Source organism: Bubalus bubalis, chromosome 10 (genome assembly GCF_019923935.1).
Source record: "Bubalus bubalis isolate 160015118507 breed Murrah chromosome 10, NDDB_SH_1, whole genome shotgun sequence".
NCBI lineage: Eukaryota > Metazoa > Chordata > Mammalia > Artiodactyla > Bovidae > Bubalus > Bubalus bubalis.
Window position 1 is genome coordinate 63,731,628 of NC_059166.1, and position 19,457 is coordinate 63,751,084.

General features: G+C 43.2%; 1 protein-coding gene across 4 annotated transcripts in view; it reads left to right on the forward strand.

Annotated features, from left to right (window-relative positions):
• The window catches only part of FIG4 (FIG4 phosphoinositide 5-phosphatase), a 169,327-nt gene that overhangs the window by 74,966 nt on the left and 74,904 nt on the right, over nucleotides 1-19,457 (forward strand). For 3 of the 4 annotated variants that reach the window (XM_045161970.1, XM_045161968.1, XM_045161969.1), the window contains 5 exons: nucleotides 5,892-6,025; nucleotides 7,306-7,422; nucleotides 9,330-9,375; nucleotides 10,363-10,511; nucleotides 11,503-11,669. In XM_045161970.1, the coding sequence (XP_045017905.1) occupies nucleotides 5,892-6,025; nucleotides 7,306-7,422; nucleotides 9,330-9,375; nucleotides 10,363-10,511; nucleotides 11,503-11,669 (613 nt within the window). The remainder of the gene's footprint in view (nucleotides 1-5,891; nucleotides 6,026-7,305; nucleotides 7,423-9,329; nucleotides 9,376-10,362; nucleotides 10,512-11,502; nucleotides 11,670-19,457) is intronic. The other variant, XM_045161971.1, reaches the window with a different exon arrangement.

Below are 19,457 nucleotides of genomic sequence, written 5' to 3' on the forward strand. Positions count from 1 at the left end.
AAGCCACCGTTTAACAGTTTTGAAGGTTTCCCTTGTGCCCAAGGCAATCATAAAAACAGTCCCTGTCTTCTCTGGGCTCACAGTCTAACAGGAGATGGTAAAGTGAGGCAGAGGTACCAGAACAGGGTTACGATTCTGGGGAGAGCTTATAGCAGGAGAGAAGTCTTCCCTGAAGAAGTGGTGAGTCAGTGTAACGCCTCTGAATGAAGAGGCCTTTACAAGGCCAAGAGGAAAGAGAGCAGCAAGCGCAAGGCCCTGGGAAAGGAGGGCATAACGTGCGTTTGAGGAAGAAAAAGCCTCTCTGACTGGATCCCAGAGAATGCAGGCAGGAGAGCCTGTTGTGAGAAGAGACTGAAGAGGTAGTTATGCCAGACTTGAAGAGCCTTGTAGGGTGTGTTAATGAGTCAGGTCTTATCTTGACTTTCCAAAACCATGGAAGGTTTTGTAGAGTTGAGAAGATGGTGATCAGATTTCTGTTTTGAGAAGATTATCCTGATCTCAATGTAGAGAACGAATGGATTGGTACAGACTAAAGTTGATATTGGAAGACTGTTATAGGCTGTTATAATTATCCAGGAAAGGGGTAACTGGCCACAGCTAGAGTGGCATGGCAGAGGTGGGGAGGAGTGCACACAGGCAGTAGAGCCAGTGATGAGCTGGGTCTGAGATGATGGAGAGGGAGGGGTGAGACTTGATCCCCAGGTTCCTGGCTCACTCAGGTGAATGGGTGGTGATGCCAGGCACTGAGCCAGGGAACACAGACTGTCTATGAGGGAAGGCGATGAGTGTGGTTTGAATGTGTTGAGGTTTGAGATGGATGGAGTCCTGTCAAAGGAGATGGTAAGTAGGTGGTCGCTGTATGAGATGGAAGCTCAGGAGAGAGGTCTGGGCTGAGATGTGATATTATGGCCCATCTGAGTCCTGGCGATATTTGAAGACATGGGTGTGGAGAGGATGCCCAACCGAGGGTACCGAGAGAGAAGAGTGGAGAGCCTCTGGTCTCGACTTGAGAACCTCCAGCTCCTGATGTCCAGGCAGAACAGGCTGAATCCATAAAGGAGTCAGAGGAAGGACAAATGGGAAAGTAGGAGGAAGACCAGGTGAGTGCTGTGCTCTGACAGCTAAGAGAAGGCGTGTTTTGTGGTGAAGGAAGCAAGCAGTTGACCGTGGCAAAGGCTGCTGACGGGCCAGGTAAGATGAAAACGGAAAATATGCTCATTGATGTTCCCAGCACCAGGGCACTGAGTGACCTGGACTGAGCTGCAGGAGGACTTTTTCCCTCAGTTCAATCGCTCAGTCGTGTCCGACTCTTTAACCTCATGGACTACAACACTCCAGGCTTCCCTGTCCATCACCAACTCCTGGAGCTCACTCATACTCATGTCCATCGAGTCGGTGATGCCATCCAACCATCTCATCCTCTGTCGTTCCCTTCGTCTGCCTTCAATCTTGCCCACCATCAGGGTCTTTTCCAGTGAGTCAGTTCTTTGCATCAGGTGACCAAAGTATTGGAGCTTCAGCCTCAGCATCAGTCCTTCCAATGAATATTCAGGACTGATTTCCCTGAGGATGGACTGGTTGGATCCTCTTGGAAAAATGAAGCACCTAGTGAGAAATGTGGAAGAGTTGGTGTTTTCATCTGGTTGTTGTTTCTTGAAGAGATCATAATGATGTGTTTAAAAGTGTTTGGGAAGAAGCTGTTTGAGATCCTTAAGGAGAGGAGAGAATACAGGAAAGAGAAGGGATGATCAGGGGCATCATGTACTTGAGAGGAAAGGAAATCTGAAACCTGGAGGGAGGAGTTATTTTAATGGGAGGACAGAATCATAAGGGTACATGTGTGTGTGTGTGTGTTGTATATGCATCCACATGCACTTACGTTCCCTTCTGATGGCTTTAACTTGTCCTTAAGGTCAGAGGGAAGGTTACCTGCTCAGAGCGGAAGTCTGAGGGTGGTGGAAGTTTCACAGCCTTCATATATGTGGGAAGGTGGGTTGACCAGAGACCTCCAGGCAATGCTAAGGGCAAATTCCAGGTTGGTGGGGGCAAATTCCAGGGTTTTTTAAGTCATGCTATTGCCTGACTTTTCCTGGCAGTGCTAGTAAATGGATATAAGCACAGAAAGTGAAATTCTCTCAGTCATGTCCGACTCTTTGCGACCCCACGGACTTCTTTGCGACCCCATGGACTATACAGTCAATAGAATTCTTTAGGACAGAATACTGGAGTGGGTAGCCTTTCCCTTCTCCAGGGGATCTTCCCAACCCAGGGATCGAACCCAGGTCTCCCACATTGCAGGTGGATTCTCTACCAGCAAAGCCACAAGGGAAGCACAAGATTACTGGAGTGGGTAGCCTGTCCCTTCTCCAGGGGATCTTCCCAACCCAGGAATTGAACCGGGGTCTTTTGCATTGCAGGCAGATTCTTCACCAGCTGAGCTATCAGTGAAGCCCAGACACACAGAGGAAGTAAATAATTGGGTTCATTTAGTTTTGCCATACAGGTGTGACATAAAAGACAGATCATAGGAGTTTTGGGTGTTGGCAGTCGTCTAATTGAAGCAGACTGCGAAACCTGAGCCGGAGGAGGGTGAATAATGGAGAGGTGGTGGAGAGAGCAGAGCTGTCAGTGGACTGGGGTTCTTGTGAGGTGGGGTGTTTAAAACAAACTGAAAATAAAAGAGGGTCTGGATAAGAAATGGTGAGGGCAGAGGAGTTACCTGTGGTGAATGGCTTGAGCTCGAGATGAGGGTGGGAATGATGGCCTAGCCATAGTGGAGGCGGAGTGTGGGGTAGGGATGCAAACTGTGAGCCAGCTGCTGGGAGAGGACCATAGAACTAAGTGCATGCGTTCAAAGGAGTGGGGTGTGTCTGTGTGTGGTGTGTGTGTGTGTCAGAGGAGGAAGGTGATGAGGAAGAGAGCCGTGGACAGTGAGGCAGGAAGCTTTAGTGCATGAATTCAAAGTTGTGTGTGTTTGTGTGTGTGCGTGTGTGTGTGTGTGCGTGTGTGTGTGTGTCAGTCAGGGGAGGAAGGTGATGAGGAGGGGAGCTGTGGACAGTGAAGCAGGAAGCTTTAGTGCATGAATTCAAAGGAGGTGTGTGTGTGTGGTGTACGGTGTGTGTGGTGTACGGTGTGTGTGTGTGTGTGTGTGTGTGTGTGAGGAGGAAAGTGATGAGGAGGGGAGCTGTGGACAGTGAAGCAGGAAACTTTAGTGCATGAATTCAAAGGAGGTGTGTGTGTGTGTGTGTGTGGTGTATGGTGTGTGTGTGTGTGTGTGTGTGGTGTACGGTGTGTGTGTGTGTATGTGTCAGGGGAGGAAGGTGATGAGGGGAGCTGTGGATAGCAAGGCAGGAAGCTTTAGTTCTCTCTTTGTCGCTCTTTGGCTTAGGAAATTATCGGTCTGCTTCTATTGGATGACTGCCAACACCCAAAACTCCTGTAATATTATTATATATAATATAAAAATAATCAGGGATTGACTCTGTAAAATAAATCAAGTATTAAATAAATAACTTTTTAGACTTTTGTTCACATCAGTTCAGAAATTTCATCTCTCTCGCTGTCAACTCAGAATAATATAAGACAATAGCTGGATGACCCATAGCCTCAGCCTGATATTACACAGTAGCTATAAGAAACATAAAATAATTCAAGAAGCAACACTCTATAAACAAGAACCTTCATGAACAATTTTCTAATAAATGTATAGGCAATAAGATATTGTTTGTATAGAAATAAATTATTGCTGAGGCACTAAATTAAAAAGTTATCACTAGAATATGTGTCAACCTAAGTTAGTGAATTTTCTTCATATATTACAGAGTCCTTGTAGTGTAGTTAAAAGCTATCGTTAAACGGAGATTCATGATGTGTGAAATAAACTATTTCTCTGTTAAGTATGCAGGTTCAAAATATAATATCAGATACATGTGGTTATAAAGTGTTCCTGCCCAGATTTCTCAAGTGAACATTTACTTCTTAATATTTAAATGCCAGCCAATAGATTTTAAAATTATTGTTATTATTTCATTGTCGTAAAAATCCTGACAATAACGAGAAAATACTTTGGAGATTAAGTTGCTGTTTTGTAGAATAGAAAAAATGTTTGATTGTTTTTGTCATCAGTTACTTTATTCATAGGATAGAAGAAGATGTTTATTCAGTTCACTTGGAAGAAGTCCATATTAACTAGTCAAAGTGTGTGTAGATACCAAGGGATAGCCACTCTTTGTTCTGCCTGTGTATGAAGTGTTGAAAATGGAGTACCTTCTTGATTTTTCTCTTTGGTCCTGTGTGTGAACTGTCTCCTTCCCACCCCCTTCCCCACCGTGGGTAAGTTTGAGACACTGCTTGACAAAAATTTTGCAGCAATCCTTACACTGTCAGTGCTGCTGCTCAGGATTATAGGAAGCCAGCCAAGGGTCTGATGTCATTATCCATCAGAGGACTTTAATCTGGGGGCCTTGGACGGCTATTGGGAGGATCTCTGAGCCCTTTGAAATGATGTACAAACTCAGTTGCATACATAAAGTTTTCCTCTGGTTGTTAAACGAGTCTGTGACCCAAAGGCAGTTGACTAAACAATTCAGTAACGAATCCACTGTGGGCAGACTGCATAAAGCATGCTCTTTGCATAGAGATGATCCCAAGTTGATGAAATAACCTTACCTCTGCATCTCCTAAACGTCAAATTTGACATAAGAAATTCACAAACTTTTTGTTTCTCTAGTTGGTTTAAAATACTTTTGAGAAAAATTCCAGGTATGTAATTTAATTTTCTCAGATGTAAAAATAAGCTAATATTTGTTCATCTAAAACTGATTTATCACTGGTCTTAATCAACTCTAATTCCTCCATTTGATATATACAGTTATGCAAAATAGATATTTTTCTTTTGTTTCCTTGGTGATTATCTAATTAAATTCATGACAGTTGAAAAGTAACCAGCATGGTTGAAAACAGCATAGACCTATCCTGATGCCAGTAATAGTCTGTTACTGAGTTACTTTTTGTTTGCATGTTTGATTCTGAGTAAAGTCCTGATCAGAATAATAATACAAATGGTCTGTTTTGTATTAATACTTACCATGCGTCAGATGCTCTGATAAGAAATTACAATGTTTCATCTCCTTTAAACCTCACATTAATCCTTTAAGAGAGGTGCTGCTGTTACCCATTTTATAGATGAGGAATTCAGGAGGCAGAGAGTGAGCTGGTAGGAGGCAGAGAATGAGCTCCAAGCTCACAGCTGAGTAACAACACACTAGCCCCCTTGAATGGGAGACGGTGCGGTCTCTCCGGAGCTACAGCAAGCAGGCGAGGAGGTGGACCGCTAAGATGTAGTCCCAGTCACGCCTCTCAGCTTCAGTGCCTTCAGCCACAGTGTAAAAGGCGAAGACAAGGCTGCCTTGGCTACCTCCAGGGGATTTTATGAGAGTGAAGTTTAAAAGCATATGAAGGCTATGAAAACACTCTCCACTCTGCCAGTTTGGGGATTATCCATCCAAGCCCAGTTGATTTCTGTCTGGTCCTTAGCTGGCTGGGGCCCTGGGGTCCTTTCTTCTGGTCTTTGGGGAGTTCTCCTTCGCCACAGTGGGGTGTGGAGGGTGTAGGACAGGTCTGTGTAGGGTGAGCTGGACTTGAGACTGCAGGAGGTTACGAGGAAGAAATCTGATCTCCTCGAGTTTTTAGTGCTCATTATCTGTTGATTGTAATTCAGTGGCATATTTATTTCTTAGCATTTATTTTAATTTTAATAAGGTAGGTTTCATTTTTTTTTTATATTTAGCACTTCATCTTTTTGTCTTGCCTTAGTGGCAAAGTTATGTTTAAAGTCTGTTCCTCCAATTTAAGGCAGTTTGAACACTGATGATGTTTAATTTTTGGAAAAGGAACGAGAAAAAAGGAAGCATGAAAGAATTCTGAGCGAAGAGCTTGTAGCTGCTGTGACCTACCTCAACCAGTTTTTGCCTCCCGAGCACACGATTATTTATATCCCGTGGGACATGGCCAAGTACACCAAAAGGTGAGCAGGTGCTCGTCTTGTCTGGTTAGGTTTTCCTCTTCTTGTGATGTAGAATAGCAGGAAGCGACCTCCCCCGTAAAGTTACTCTTATTTTCCTTTGTGGATCTGCTTGAGCGGCTGTTTAACTGCTGGTGTATAATTAGAGGGCTTAAATTAATTGATCAAACTCTTTGCCCACCATTTTTTCCATTTGCAAATTCTCTTTGAAGTATCCTAGTGACTTCAGAACACCTCTCCTCAGCTGCTTTTCCTCAAAGGTGTTAGTTTTACCTTTTCTTTCTATTTCATTCTGTCTCCCTGTTTAATTCCTTTCTCAGACGCCACTTTCAGATGTTCTCACTCGTGGGTGAACCAGCACTAACTCCCGACTGTTTATAGTAAATCCAGACCCCTTGGTGTAATGTGAAAGCCCCAACATCTGGTTGGTTCCAGAATGTAATAACTCCTTCTTGATTCCCAGGGCTATTCTGCTCCTGCAAAGCTAACCGGCAGGTTCTGTCTCCAGTGTAGCAGCCGAGGTCCAATTCTGGACCCTTTGTTCCTATTATTTCCTCTCCCTCCACTCCTCCTCCCTACCCCGCAGGGTGCTTTCCCACCTCTCTTACCGTCAAGTTCTGATTCAAAACTCATCTCTTCCAAGGAGCTCTCATTAACCTTGCATTGTCCTTTGACTCATTTGCTGGGCGACCTACAAACACTAGGTTCACAGCAAGGTCTCTCTCTCATTTTCTTAATGTCACTGTGTTGTTTTGCACTTGACTCATTGTACTTTTCTCTGAATCATTTTACATAGTTAGATACATGCACGTGCACACACACACACACACACACACACACACTTTCCCAGAGTATAAGCCTGGTTACTGGTTGGTGCCGTGCATAGTAATTTATTTCCCAGTGTTTTCTTCCCGAACAGCCGCACTGAGCATTGTGCTGTCTTCACATTTCATGACTGCGTGTTGACTTCACTGACTCCACTCTTGGGCAGTGAAAGGCTTTGGAAAAAGCTCTTGCTGGGAGATGCTATGTGCCAAGTTTAAGGCTTGCCAACAGTTGCTATTGAGTTACAGGCCCTTCTTGTGCCAAATCTTGCTAGTTATTGAGTATACCTTGCATTCTAGAAATTAATTCTTACAATGAGCCTATTGAGTACAGACCAGAGATTTAAAAAATTACATTCCCAAGTACCATTACTGTAGCCTTGGCTTTGGGTATAAACATAGGTGCATGTTAAGAGTCGGGCCCTTCTCACTTCTCTTACTCTTCCTCCTTGCTCTCAGCAAGCTGTGTAATGTTCTAGATCGCCTGAACGTGATTGCAGAAAGTGTGGTGAAGAAAACAGGCTTCTTTGTAAACCGCCCCGATTCTTACTGTAGCATTCTGCGGCCAGATGAAAAGTACGTATGGTGTTTTAAAACCTAAGATATCAAGAAGTTAGCTCTTATAGACAAAAAATATTCTAGACATGAGCAGTTTGTACTCCTTGGAAGATAGATGACTATTCCTTTGGGGAGACGACACCCTGCCCACGTGTCTGTGGAATGAACGTTCATGAGGGTGGGAGATTCTCTTGGCAGCTACATACCTTGAGATGGAAGCCACAGAATCTCTTGCTTCTTAGAATAAATGTTACATAAAGTATTTCTGTAAAATAAAACTTTCTGTAATGAATTCTGTGTTTCAGTATTAAATAGCAGGAAAATTTTTTCTTATGCACCCGTCTATAGATGAGTATTTATAGTAACATTTTAATGAAATTTGTCAGTGTATTAGTTATTTGCTCACAGATCTTTATTCATTGGGGCTTCCTTGGTGGCTGAAAGAGTAAAGAATCTGCTTGTAGGAGACCCGGGTTTGATCCCTGGGTCAGGAAGATATCCCGGAGAAGGAAACGGCAATCCACTCCAGTATTCTTGCCTGTAAAATCCCGTGGACAGAGGAGCCTGGTGGGCTACAGTCCATGGGGTCCCAAAGAGTCAGACCAGTCTATACTAACATTTTAACGAAATTTATCACTGTATTATAGTTATATGCCCACAAATCTTTCTTCATTACTACTTTGTGAGCTTCTTTAGATCAAGCATCTGTGCTTAATTTATCTTTAAAGAACCAATATTATGTATTTCCAGCATTTTATTTTCAGTTAACAAAGTTAACTATAATGGTAAAGAAAAAACATGCAAAAAGCAAGGAAAAAAAAAACCTAACCAATTACTAATGTGTACATCTTTGCAAGTAATCCTTCTGTTATAGTTTGAATTTCAGGGCACCTGTGACCAGGGTCCCCAGGACTCCTCCCAGGCTTGGTGATTTCCTAAGAGAACGCAGGAGTTGCAGTGTATTGTTGTCTTCTTGGCTGTGATTTATTATGAACAAGCAAAACAAAGCAAAATTAGCCAAGGGAGAAAGCACATGGGACAAAGTCCAGAGGAAATGAAGGACTCGCTTCCAGAGTCCTCTCCTGCTAGAGTCACACGGAGTATGTTCAATTCCCCCGGCAACTTGCGACAGCGAATGTGAAGTGTTGCCAACCAGGGGAGATGATTGAAGACTTGGTGCCAGGGTTTTTACTGGAAGTGGTCCCACAGGCAGCTCTGCCTGGCAGCTACCAAAATTTCAGGCTCCCAGAAGGAAAGGCTGTTCAGCAAACCATGTTGCTTCTACAAACAGCTTAAGCACTGTGAGCCATGCTTGTCTGTTCTGGGAATAGTGGGAATTAAAGTTCCCAGCACTAGCCAAGGGGCAGCCTTGTAAGGGGGCCTTTCTGAGCATAGCAGTCAGGCCTGCTGTGTTAACTCTTTTTCTGCACTGCACCTTCTTTTAAATAATTTAAAGATTAATGTCATTACATAGTACTTATTATAGAATATTTCCCCATACTGTAGCAAAGCTCCATGAAGAAAAGCTGGAGGAAGTAGAACCTCCTAAAATTGAGGGGAGAAGGAGCAGACCTGGTAGATTGTATTATAAAGTTGATCTGCAATTATTCATGTCTGTAGAGACTGAACAGGAAATGGGCTTAAAGCAAGAGACTTTGGATGAACGTGGGTGACGAAATGCTAGTGTGTGGGGCTGGAGCAGGTTAAGGTGCTCCTTTCCTGGCCTCCCTTTGAGGGGAGCATGGGTAGCATTCCATCTCTGTTATTTGCAAATTCACTTACCTGAGAAAGTAAACTGAATCAACCGATTGTTCAGGGGCATTCAGCCCTATTACTTTCATTCTTAATTAAGAGCTGGTACCAAATATGAATATAGATTATGTTATTAAATATTTTAAAATTAAAGCATGTATTTTTAAACACAGGTGGAATGAACTAGGAGGATGCGTGATTCCCACTGGTCGCCTGCAGGTATAGATGACATTGTGTTAATAATGAACAGAATCTGTATCCACTGTGTGTGATGTTTTCTGAAAGCAACCATGGAGAGAGATACTTCTTATTGAATGCAACATTATTAATCATTTGAGAACAAGTTTTAATGCCTTACAGCTAGTGTTTAACTCTTGGAAAGGATGTATAGCTGAAATAGTAATGGCCCATAGATTTTTGGGGGGGCTTCCCAGATAGCTCAGTTGGTAAAGAGTCTGCTGCAATGCAGGAGACCCCGGTTCGATTCCTGGGTTGAGAAGACCCACTGGAGAAGGGATAGGCTACCCACTCCAGTATTCTTGGACTTCCCTTGTGGCTCAGCTAGTAAAGAATCCACCTGCAATGTGGGAGACCTGGGTTTGATCTCTGGGTTGGGAAGGTCCCCTGGAGAAGGGAAAGGCTACCCACTCCAGTATTCTGGCCTGGAGAATTCCATGGACTGTATAGTCCCTGGGGTCACAAAGAGTCAGACACACTGAGCAACTTTCACTTTCATAGACTTTTTTCATATAATATAAAATTATTGGAAATAGAAATAAACAGAAATGTGTAAAGAATAAATTAGAAGGACTTCAGAAAATGAGCCAGATACTCACTATATATATTAATTATGCTTTAAGAATGAAACTGCCTCAGCCACTAAATATTTTGGTTTGTACAGTAAAGGAGACAGACCAGGAGGAAAAGCACATATTTAACTAATTGGTACAGGTGGAAAATGTTAGCTGTTTGTTTTATCTTGTTAAACTAAAGAAAAATTCAAATATAGACTAGAAGGTATAATGATGCTATTGGAGCAATATTGTGAATAGCAAATATAACCTTTTATAGTGAAAAAAAATGCTTCATTATTTGCTCAGGAATAACACCCTACTTGCAGCTTGTCTTCTTAAAGAAATCTTGAGTAGGCTGGAAGTAGTTCTGGTGACTGAATAATGATTGACTGTTCAAGGTGTTTCTCTTTAGACTGGTGTTCTTCGAACCAACTGTGTGGACTGTTTGGATCGCACCAACACAGCACAGTTTATGGTGGGGAAATGTGCTCTGGCCTATCAGCTGTACTCCTTGGGCTTAATTGACAAACCCAATCTACAATTTGATACAGATGCAGTTAGGTAAGCCTTATTTTTTTGCCTTTCAAATGCTGGTAATGACAGAAAGCAAACTTGATTAATCATAAAGGACTTTTATGAACTTATTTCCCCTTTTGGCTTCTCAAAAATTATGTTGTTAAAAGACGTAATTTAAATTTGGTAACATCTATTTCTATTAAAGCCCTGTGTGTTGTTGCCATGGTTTTGTTTTCCTATTCGTGTTAATTATCAGAAAACACTGTGTACTTTAGATAAATCCAAACTAGTGAGTTTCTTTAAAAAAAAAAAAAATCTCAGGCTGTGTTAGGAAAAAAAGTAATATGCCTTCGTATATTTTGAATTAAACAGGTAAGATAGATAAAAGATTGAAGAAATAATGTTATTTCACTGTCCACTGGGTCCATGACAGTGCGTGAAGTACTGTTTCTTGAAATGCAGTGATTGCTATTATCAGTCCTCTGAGATAGTCATAAAGGCTCTGTCCAAAAGAGTGCTCAGCTTACAAATGGCCAGACTCAGCCATCACTGCATTAAAAAACCTTAACAGGCACTTGAAGACACAGAAGTTTCAAACATGTATTTCTAGGAAAGAATATGGTTTGATCTGACAAGAGCTTGTCCTTTCTTCCAAAGGCAATTCAGAGAGAACAGAAAATTCTGTCATGGGAGGTAAATTGAGCTGGCAGACTGCAGAAAGTTAGGAGTCTTTTAAGAGAGTAGAACCACCTTGGTCTAGGCTTGGGTGGATTATGCTTTTTGGTCCCCCTGCTTTTTTTTTTTTCCCCTTAGAGTTTTCTGTGATTTTGTTGTTTATTGGACTATTACTATAAAATGTAATACATTTTGTGTATGCATTTATCTTCCAAGATGTTGAAGAGTCTACTTGAAAAGAAAGGCTCAGAGGAATTCATGTAGGAAAAGATTTGTTTTGAATCTGTAGCTAAGTGAATAAGGTGTATAATACTTTGGATGAAATTCTTTAGTGTTTGTGTGTTTTACTTGGGCTTCTTAGGTTGTTTGAAGAACTCTATGAAGACCATGGGGATACCCTGTCCCTTCAGTATGGTGGTTCCCAACTTGTTCATCGTGTAAAAACCTACAGAAAGATAGCACCATGGACCCAACACTCAAAAGACATCATGCAGACCCTATCTCGATATTACAGCAATGCTTTTTCAGGTAATTCTGGAGTTATATGCATTTCTGAGACTTATCCTGATGCACATTTTTCTCTTTTACATATCCTTGTTTTTAAAGCTAACTGGAAAAGTAATGTCAAAGTTAAATATTTTTTAAAAGTTTAAATAAAACAGAATCTGTCGCTTAGGAGGTGCTCAGTAAATATGCAGTAAATGAATGAATAAACTTTGTATTTTAAGAAGGGCACTTTGGCCACCCATAACTGGAGCTTTTGTATACCTCACAGTACTGTGATTCCTTGGCTTCTGCCTCATTCCTAGTTTCTGCTTGTAATGAAAGTGAAAGTGAAAGTCACTCTGTCGTGTCTGATTCTTTGTGACCCCATGGACCATACAGCCCATGGAATTCTCTAGGCCAGAATACTGGAGTGGGTAGCCTTTTCGTTCTCCACGGGATCTTCCCAACCCAGGGATCGAATCCAGGTCTCCTGCATTGCACGCAAATTCTTTACCAGCTCAGCCACCAGGGAAGCCCTGGAAATACATAGATCAATTTAAGAGTATTGAGTAATTATTTTTAAATAGAGTTCATCATTTTAACAGTTGTCTAAGAATGTGAATATCACTGTATCTTTTAAATGTCAGCTAGAAATGAGAAGTAACATTAGCACTAAATTTTAGTCTTTTCTCGTTTTATGACTTGGGAGTACTAACAGCAACAGATGGTTAAAAGGGCACTTTTTCTGCCTCCATTCTGATGTCACCCACCAAAGTGACTGTGAGACAGGTCCCGTGCACAGAATTTTTAAAGGAAGAGCTCAAGTTGATTTTGTGAGTCTTGGACTCTTAAACTAGATTAAAGACAAAAACATTTACAAAATGTAGAGAAGAGAAATCAGCAAAGAGATTCTTTGAATTTTTGCTACGCAGTGACTGTCCCCAACCCCTGCTCCTTTACCTCCAGCCTGGAGAGAACTGGATTCCGGGCAGGCTTAATGTACTGTTCTCTCGTTGGAGGGACCCCGTGGAGCTGTTGGCTTCGGGCAGCTGTGTAGCAAAGCTGAAGCAGAGGGACGGGCTGAGGAGCGGGTTGCCATGTTGGGAATGGCCTCCCCTCCTAGAGTTGGTGAGGCCAAAGGATCATTAGGCCTACCAGGTGACCAGAGGTAGGCCCCGTGGGGGAGGGTGCTGGCATGGCATTGGCCTAGGTCCTGGCCAGAGGGACCATAGCAGCGGGAACCAGGAGGTGATTGATCACTGGCTTCCCAAGGAAGGAGTAGCAGGAAAATGCCTGATGTGAGAAGCCTGTGCTCACACCAAGGGAACTGCAGGTGTCTCCAGCGCTGGGAACCTCAGGAGAGTACATGAAACCATCCACAAGAGAGTCAGCCTTCAGCCTTTTCCGTGCCCAGAGAGGATGCAAAGGCGATTCACTATACTTCTGTGCAGGCATATTCATTTCCTGTGCTATCTAACAAATTACTGAAAAATTGAGAGCTTAAAGCAACATATATTCATATCTCACGATTTCTGTGGGTCAGAATTCCAGGCCTAGTTTAGCCAGGTCCTCTGCAGAGGGTCTCGCCAAGCTGTAGTGGAGATGTCAGTCAGATGTGGTCTCATCCGGAGGCCTGATTCGGGGAGGATCTGCTTCCCTGCTCATGTGCTTGTTGGGGGAATTCAGTTCCTTGTGGACTTGTTCCTTGTAGGGATCATGGCAGCTTGCGTCTTCATCACTGGCATGGGAAAGGGTCTCTAGAATGAGTCTTCTGGCAAAACAGTCTTATATACCATAATGTAATCATGGGGTGACATGACATCACTTTGCCATATACCATTGCTCAGAAGCAAATTGTGGTCCCACCCACACATGAGCAAAATCTGTGACAGTTTCCTAAGGCTGCTGCAACAAAATACTAAGAACTAGGTGATGTAGAACAACAGAAACTTATCTCACAGTTCAGAGGTAGTTCAGTGTCAAGTTGTCAGCAGAGCCAACCAAGTTCCCTGTGAAGTCCACAGAGGAGAATGCCTCTTCCCAGCTTCTGATATTTTGCCAGCAGTCCTCGGTGTTCCTGGGCTTGCAGCTGTCTTGCTTCCATTGTCGCATGGTCTTCCTCTGTGCATCTAGGTCTGTGTCAAGTTTCCCTCTTCCTGTAAGGACACCAGTCATACTGGGTTAGTGTGCATGCACACTCAGTCACTTCAGCTGTGTCCAACTCTTTGCAACATGGGGTGTAGCCCGCCAGCCTCCTCTGTCCATGGGATTTTCCAGGCAAGAATACTGGGGTGGGTTGCCATTTCCTTCTCCAGGGGATCCTTGACCCAGGGATCAAACCTGTGTCTCTTACGTCTCCTGCATTGGCAGGCCCATTCTTTACCACTAGTGCCACCTGCAAAGCCCTAATTGGATTAGGGTCTACCCTAATTCAGTATGGCATTATCTTAACTTGATTTGGGCTTCCCAGGTGGCATAATGGTAAAGAATCCGCCTACCAATGCAGGAAATGCAGGAGACCTGGGTTTGATTCCTGGGTCAGGAAGATCCTTGGGAGAAGGAAATAGCAACCCACTCCAGTATTTTTGCTTGGAAAATTCCATGGACAGAGGAGCCTAGTGGGCTACAGTCCGTGGGGTCACAAAGAATCAAATGCAACTGAGCACACATAACTTGATTATGTCTGAAAAGACCCTAATTTCAAATAAGATTACATTAATGGATATTGGGGTTTAGGGCTTCAGTATATATTTTTAGAGAGAAACTTCACTACACAACACAGGATATCTATCACACTAAAGCATGAACAGCAGGAAGTGGGGAGCATGGGGGTCACTTTGGAGTCGAGATCAAGTAGGACCATCCCCATTACCACACTGCAGAGGGTTTGGAAGCTGGTTGGCAGCTTAGTGGGTGTGGGGGGGACGTGCGGGAGAGACCTAGAGGTCCTGTGTGGTCTGGCCCTGCCTACCTTGCCATTCTGCCATTCATGCCATCCCCTTCCCCCATCACAGCTCTCCAGACACACAGACCTTCTCACTCTTTCCTGACTGGGTTAGGCTTCCTCTGCCAGAGGCTCTTGCTGTGCCCCTTGGAACATTGGAACATAAGACTGCAGGCTTCTGAGCTTTTGAGAGCTCACTCTGCTTTCACTTTCTCAAGGAAGGTGCTCCCGTTTTTGTTCTTGGAGCATTCTGCACCTTTGCAGCGCCTGGCACAGCTGCACTTAAATCCTTGACTGTGCTATTAGTTGGGTTGTGTGTCCCTGTATCCCCCACCGTGAGACCCAAGAGCTCATGAGCATCTTATTTACTACTGGTTCACTATGGTGTCCCTGCTGCCTTGCTCATGGCACATGAACTGTTTATGGACTGAATTAATAAATGCATGAGTTAATTCATTACCTATGCCCTCCCCAGCTTCCCCTTTTCCCTGAATTCAGAAATCAACAGGGCTAAGTATATCAGCCTAATAACATGTGGCTTATCAGGAATGCTCTTAGACTGCTCAAATCATGTCTTTCGAATTCACTGAGAATTATGGCCTTTATACAGCTGGTGAGCTCAATGCGTAACATAAACCACAAAGCCACTTTAGACCTTTAGAGTGTTTGGATATTACTCTGTGTGCATGACTCCTTGAGCTGGATTTAGGAACTTTACAATCAAAGTATATGAATCTGAACAAAAATGAAGAGTTAGGAAAGTCAGATTTAGAAATTCAGGTCAGTGGTGTAAGTTTAAATTCTAGATTTCTAAAGCAAAAATATTGAAGTATTCCCATCATCCTTTATTACACGTACTGCTGTAGTTCCCAATAAAGATAGTAATATGTATTGATGTATTCCAAGTGGCTACACCATTATTGCAAATGATTATTATAAATAGCTAAAAACACTAAAAACAACACGTGGTTTCACTTGTTTTTGTAAATTAGAATGGTTTTAGTGTAGTCTCTCTAAAGGCAGTCTCACTGGCTATGCTTCATTATTGTACTGGTTTTCTAGGACTTCTGTAACAAAGCACTGCAAGCTTGGTGGCTTAAAACAACAGAAACGTGCTGTTTCACAGCTTTGGAGGCTTTAAGTTGGGAATCAAATGTCAGCAGGGCTGTGTTCCCTCTGAAGGCTCCAGGGGAGGTTCCTTACTTGCTTCTTATCTTCTGATGGTTTGCTGCTGATCCTTGGCTTGCAATTAAAACTGTGGTGCTTTCATTTCTGTCTCTGGTGTCACATGACATTCTCCTCTCTGTTGTGTCTCCGTGGTGTTCTCCTCCCTGTGTGCGTGTGTCTCTTCTTATGAAGACACCAGTCATACTGCATTCAGGGCCTGCCCCATTCCAGTGTGGCTGTATCTTAACAGGATTACATCTGCAAGGACTTGATTTGCAAATAGGGTCATATTCACAGGTTCTGGGGCTTAAGACTTTTAATATCCCTTTTGTGGGGAACACAGTTCAGCTTGAACAGCTATGTAAGTCATGTGCCAACAAGTACATGTACCTCTGGGTATGTGTTGAACAAGGTTTAAAACTTCCTGTTCAGGGTTGTTCCTGAATTGGGAGTCATTATGATCCAACCAGTCCATCCTAAAGGAGATCAGTCCTGGGTATTCATTGGAAGGACTGATGCTAAAGCTGAAACTCCAATACTTTGGCCACCTCATGCGAAGAGCTGACTCATTGGAAAAGACTCTGATGCTGGGAGGGATTGGGGGCAGGAGGAGAAGGGGACGACAGAGGATGAGATAGCTGGATGGCATTACCAACTCGATGGACTTGAGTTTGAGTGAACTCCGGGAGTTGGTGATGGACAGGGATGCCTGGTATGCTGCAATTCCTGGGGTCGCAAAGAGTCGGACACGACTGAGCAACTGAACTGATTGACACTTAAGGACCAAGTCATGTTTTTCAGTAAGATTAGAGCACAGAGAGTGAATGTGTAGCTGTACATGATTAAAAATGAAAGGAGAACAATTAAAAGACAGAAGGTGGTCATAAATAAGTAACGTGCACACGATGGAAAGGTAAAGCAAAATTATGCACAACTGAAAGAGGAACTCTTATGAAAGGAATTATTTTATGAATAATATGGCTAAAACAGACTTCTGTATTTTGAGAAGCATGGTGCCATTGGGGTGTACAACTTATTTTAAAATTACAATGGATATTATATAATGGTAATATATTAATAGAACCATTTTCTTTAAGCACTCAAGATGACTTTGTGAATCAGTCTCTCCGTATTATGTCTCTGAGGTAGACAGGAAGGTTCTTGAAATTAGGTTGTTAAGAATTTTATCCTTGGTTCATATAGACAGATGAAGACTATGTGGGTAACCCACCTGACTCCCTTTCAGGTTCATTTTAAAAACTGTTTTGAGTTTTCACATACTATTACCATGTTCTGGGGTTTCTTTTCTTTCTGAGAAATGTCCTTTGGTTTCTCTCATAACTGGCTACATAAGCAGTTGTAGGACGTCAATAAGAGAAGAACAAGTACCTAGGTATTCTCTTTGGATGTTAGGAAGAAGTTTATAATTGTAATTCCTTGTCAAGTTCTAATTTTCTTTTATATTTATATGTAGGTAAACCTGAATATTTTTTTCTGAAGCTTATTGAATTGAAATCCTATTTTAAGGAAAAAAATATAAGATACCTGCACAGTTAAGAATAGAACAGCTGTATATACATACATATACACACGTATATATACATATATACGTGTGTGTGTGTGTGTGTGTGTGTGTGTGTTTAGTTGCTCAGTCATGTCCAACTCTATGACCCTGCGTACTGTAGCCCACCAGGCTCCTCTGTCCATGAGATTTCCCAGGCAAGAGTACTGGAGTGGGTTGCTATTTCCTTCTCCCGGGGTTCTTCCGGACCCGGGGACTGAACCCCTGTCCTTACATGCTCACTGCCGTATGTGGTCAGTTTCTCCCTTCTGTGGCCTCATTTCCATGAGCATGGAGGCACACCTTGTGTTTTCCATCTAATCTTTTCTTCTGTTCTTAACCACACCCACTGCCAACAAAAGCTCTGCTCTCCTGAAGCAAAACCTCTTGGAAGCATTATCTGTACACCTGTTCCCTCTCTCATATCCTGTTCTCTCCACCTGCTTCACTGAGCCTTTGCCCTGTCATACCCCCAAACCCATGCTTATCACAATCACCCCAATCTCCCACTGCCAAACCAGGGGCCCCTTTTCTGTGTTCATCTTGCTCAGCTGTTTGGCAGCTTGTACCACAATGGAGCACTCTTTCTTGAAACTCACCTCTGTGCTGTCTCTCTCAGTCTCGCTGGTGACTTCTCCTGCCCTATTTCTAAACTCTCCTCTTCTCTTTCTACACTTTTACCTTAGGGGCATCTCACCCAGCTTTTAAATACCATACGTTTGACACTCAAATATATATCTCTTCCATGACTCCAGACTTATCTAAATGCCTACCTTGCAGGCATTTCCTTCTGAACATTGTGTTAGTTTTCTACAGGTGCCATAACCAATTATCACAGACTCAGTGGCTTAAAACAACACCCATTTATTATGTCCCAGTGTTTGTGGTTCAGAAGTCTGGGAATAGCATTACTCACCTGTGTTCTCTGCTTAGGCTCTCACCTGGCTGCAGTTCAAATGAGAGCAATGAAGTCAGAACGTGGGCTCTGATCTGGAGGCCTCCAGGCTCATTCAGGTTGCTGGCAGAACTCGAGGTGGTTCTCGGACTGCTGTCCCCATGTGCTGTTGGCTGGGGCTCATTCTCGGGTTTGAGAGGCTGCTTACCTTCCTTGGCTTGTGGTCCACTCCATCTTCAAAGCCAGCAATGGTGCATTAACCCTTGTGCCTAAAATCTGTCTGCTTTCCTCTTCTGCCCTTAAAGGATTCTTATGATTCCAGTGGCCGATCCAGGTAAGACACGATAATTTTCCTATGTTGATGTCATTGATTAGTCATTTCAGTTACATCTACAAAGTCGCTTTTGCCATCTAAGATGAAATATTCATGAGAAACTATGGAGGGAAGGTCATGAGGCCAAGTTTCTCCCTACCACGGATATCTGAGAAGAATCTCAAACTAATCATTTCCAGCAGGAAATGACTTGCTGCTGCTGCTGCTGCTGCTAAGTCGCTTCAGTCATGTCCGACTCTGTGCGACCCTATAGACAGCAGCCCACCAGGCTCCCCCGTCCCTGGGATTCTCCAGGCAAGAATACTGGAGTGGGTTGCCATTTCCTTCTCCAATGCATGAAAGTGAAAAGTCAAAGTGAAATCGCTCAGTCATGTCTGACTCTTCATGACCCCATGGACTGCAGCCTACCAGGCTCCTCCAGCCATAGGATTTTCCAGGCAAGAGTACTGACTCTGCCCCAAACTTGTTTCTCTACTTTTTTTCTTTTTTCACCTCTGCTTCCATTGTTCCGTTCAGAATCCTAGGAATCATCCTTAATTTCTTTATTCTCCTTATCTTCCTCGGCCTCCCCTCTTCTGTTCTTGCTCTTCACAAAAGCCACAGTGATCCTTTCGAGAGTTAGATCATATCACTCCCCACTCTGAAATCCCTTCCAGGGCTTCTCATCACATTTAAGATCGGACTCTTTGCCATGACCTTCGAGGCCTTGTGTGGTCTGCCTCACTGTCCCCAGTCCTGCTCTTTCTTTGCCCCCTGCCCTCCAGCCCCCCGCTCCCCACTCCACCTTCGTGCTGTTCCGGACACTGTGCAGCATCCACCTGCTTCCCTGACCACCCGACCTAAGTGTCCCTCTTCTCTCTCATCACTCTCATGTCACTCTTATTTTTTCAAAGAACTAACATCCTCTGAAAGTACCCTGTACCTTATTT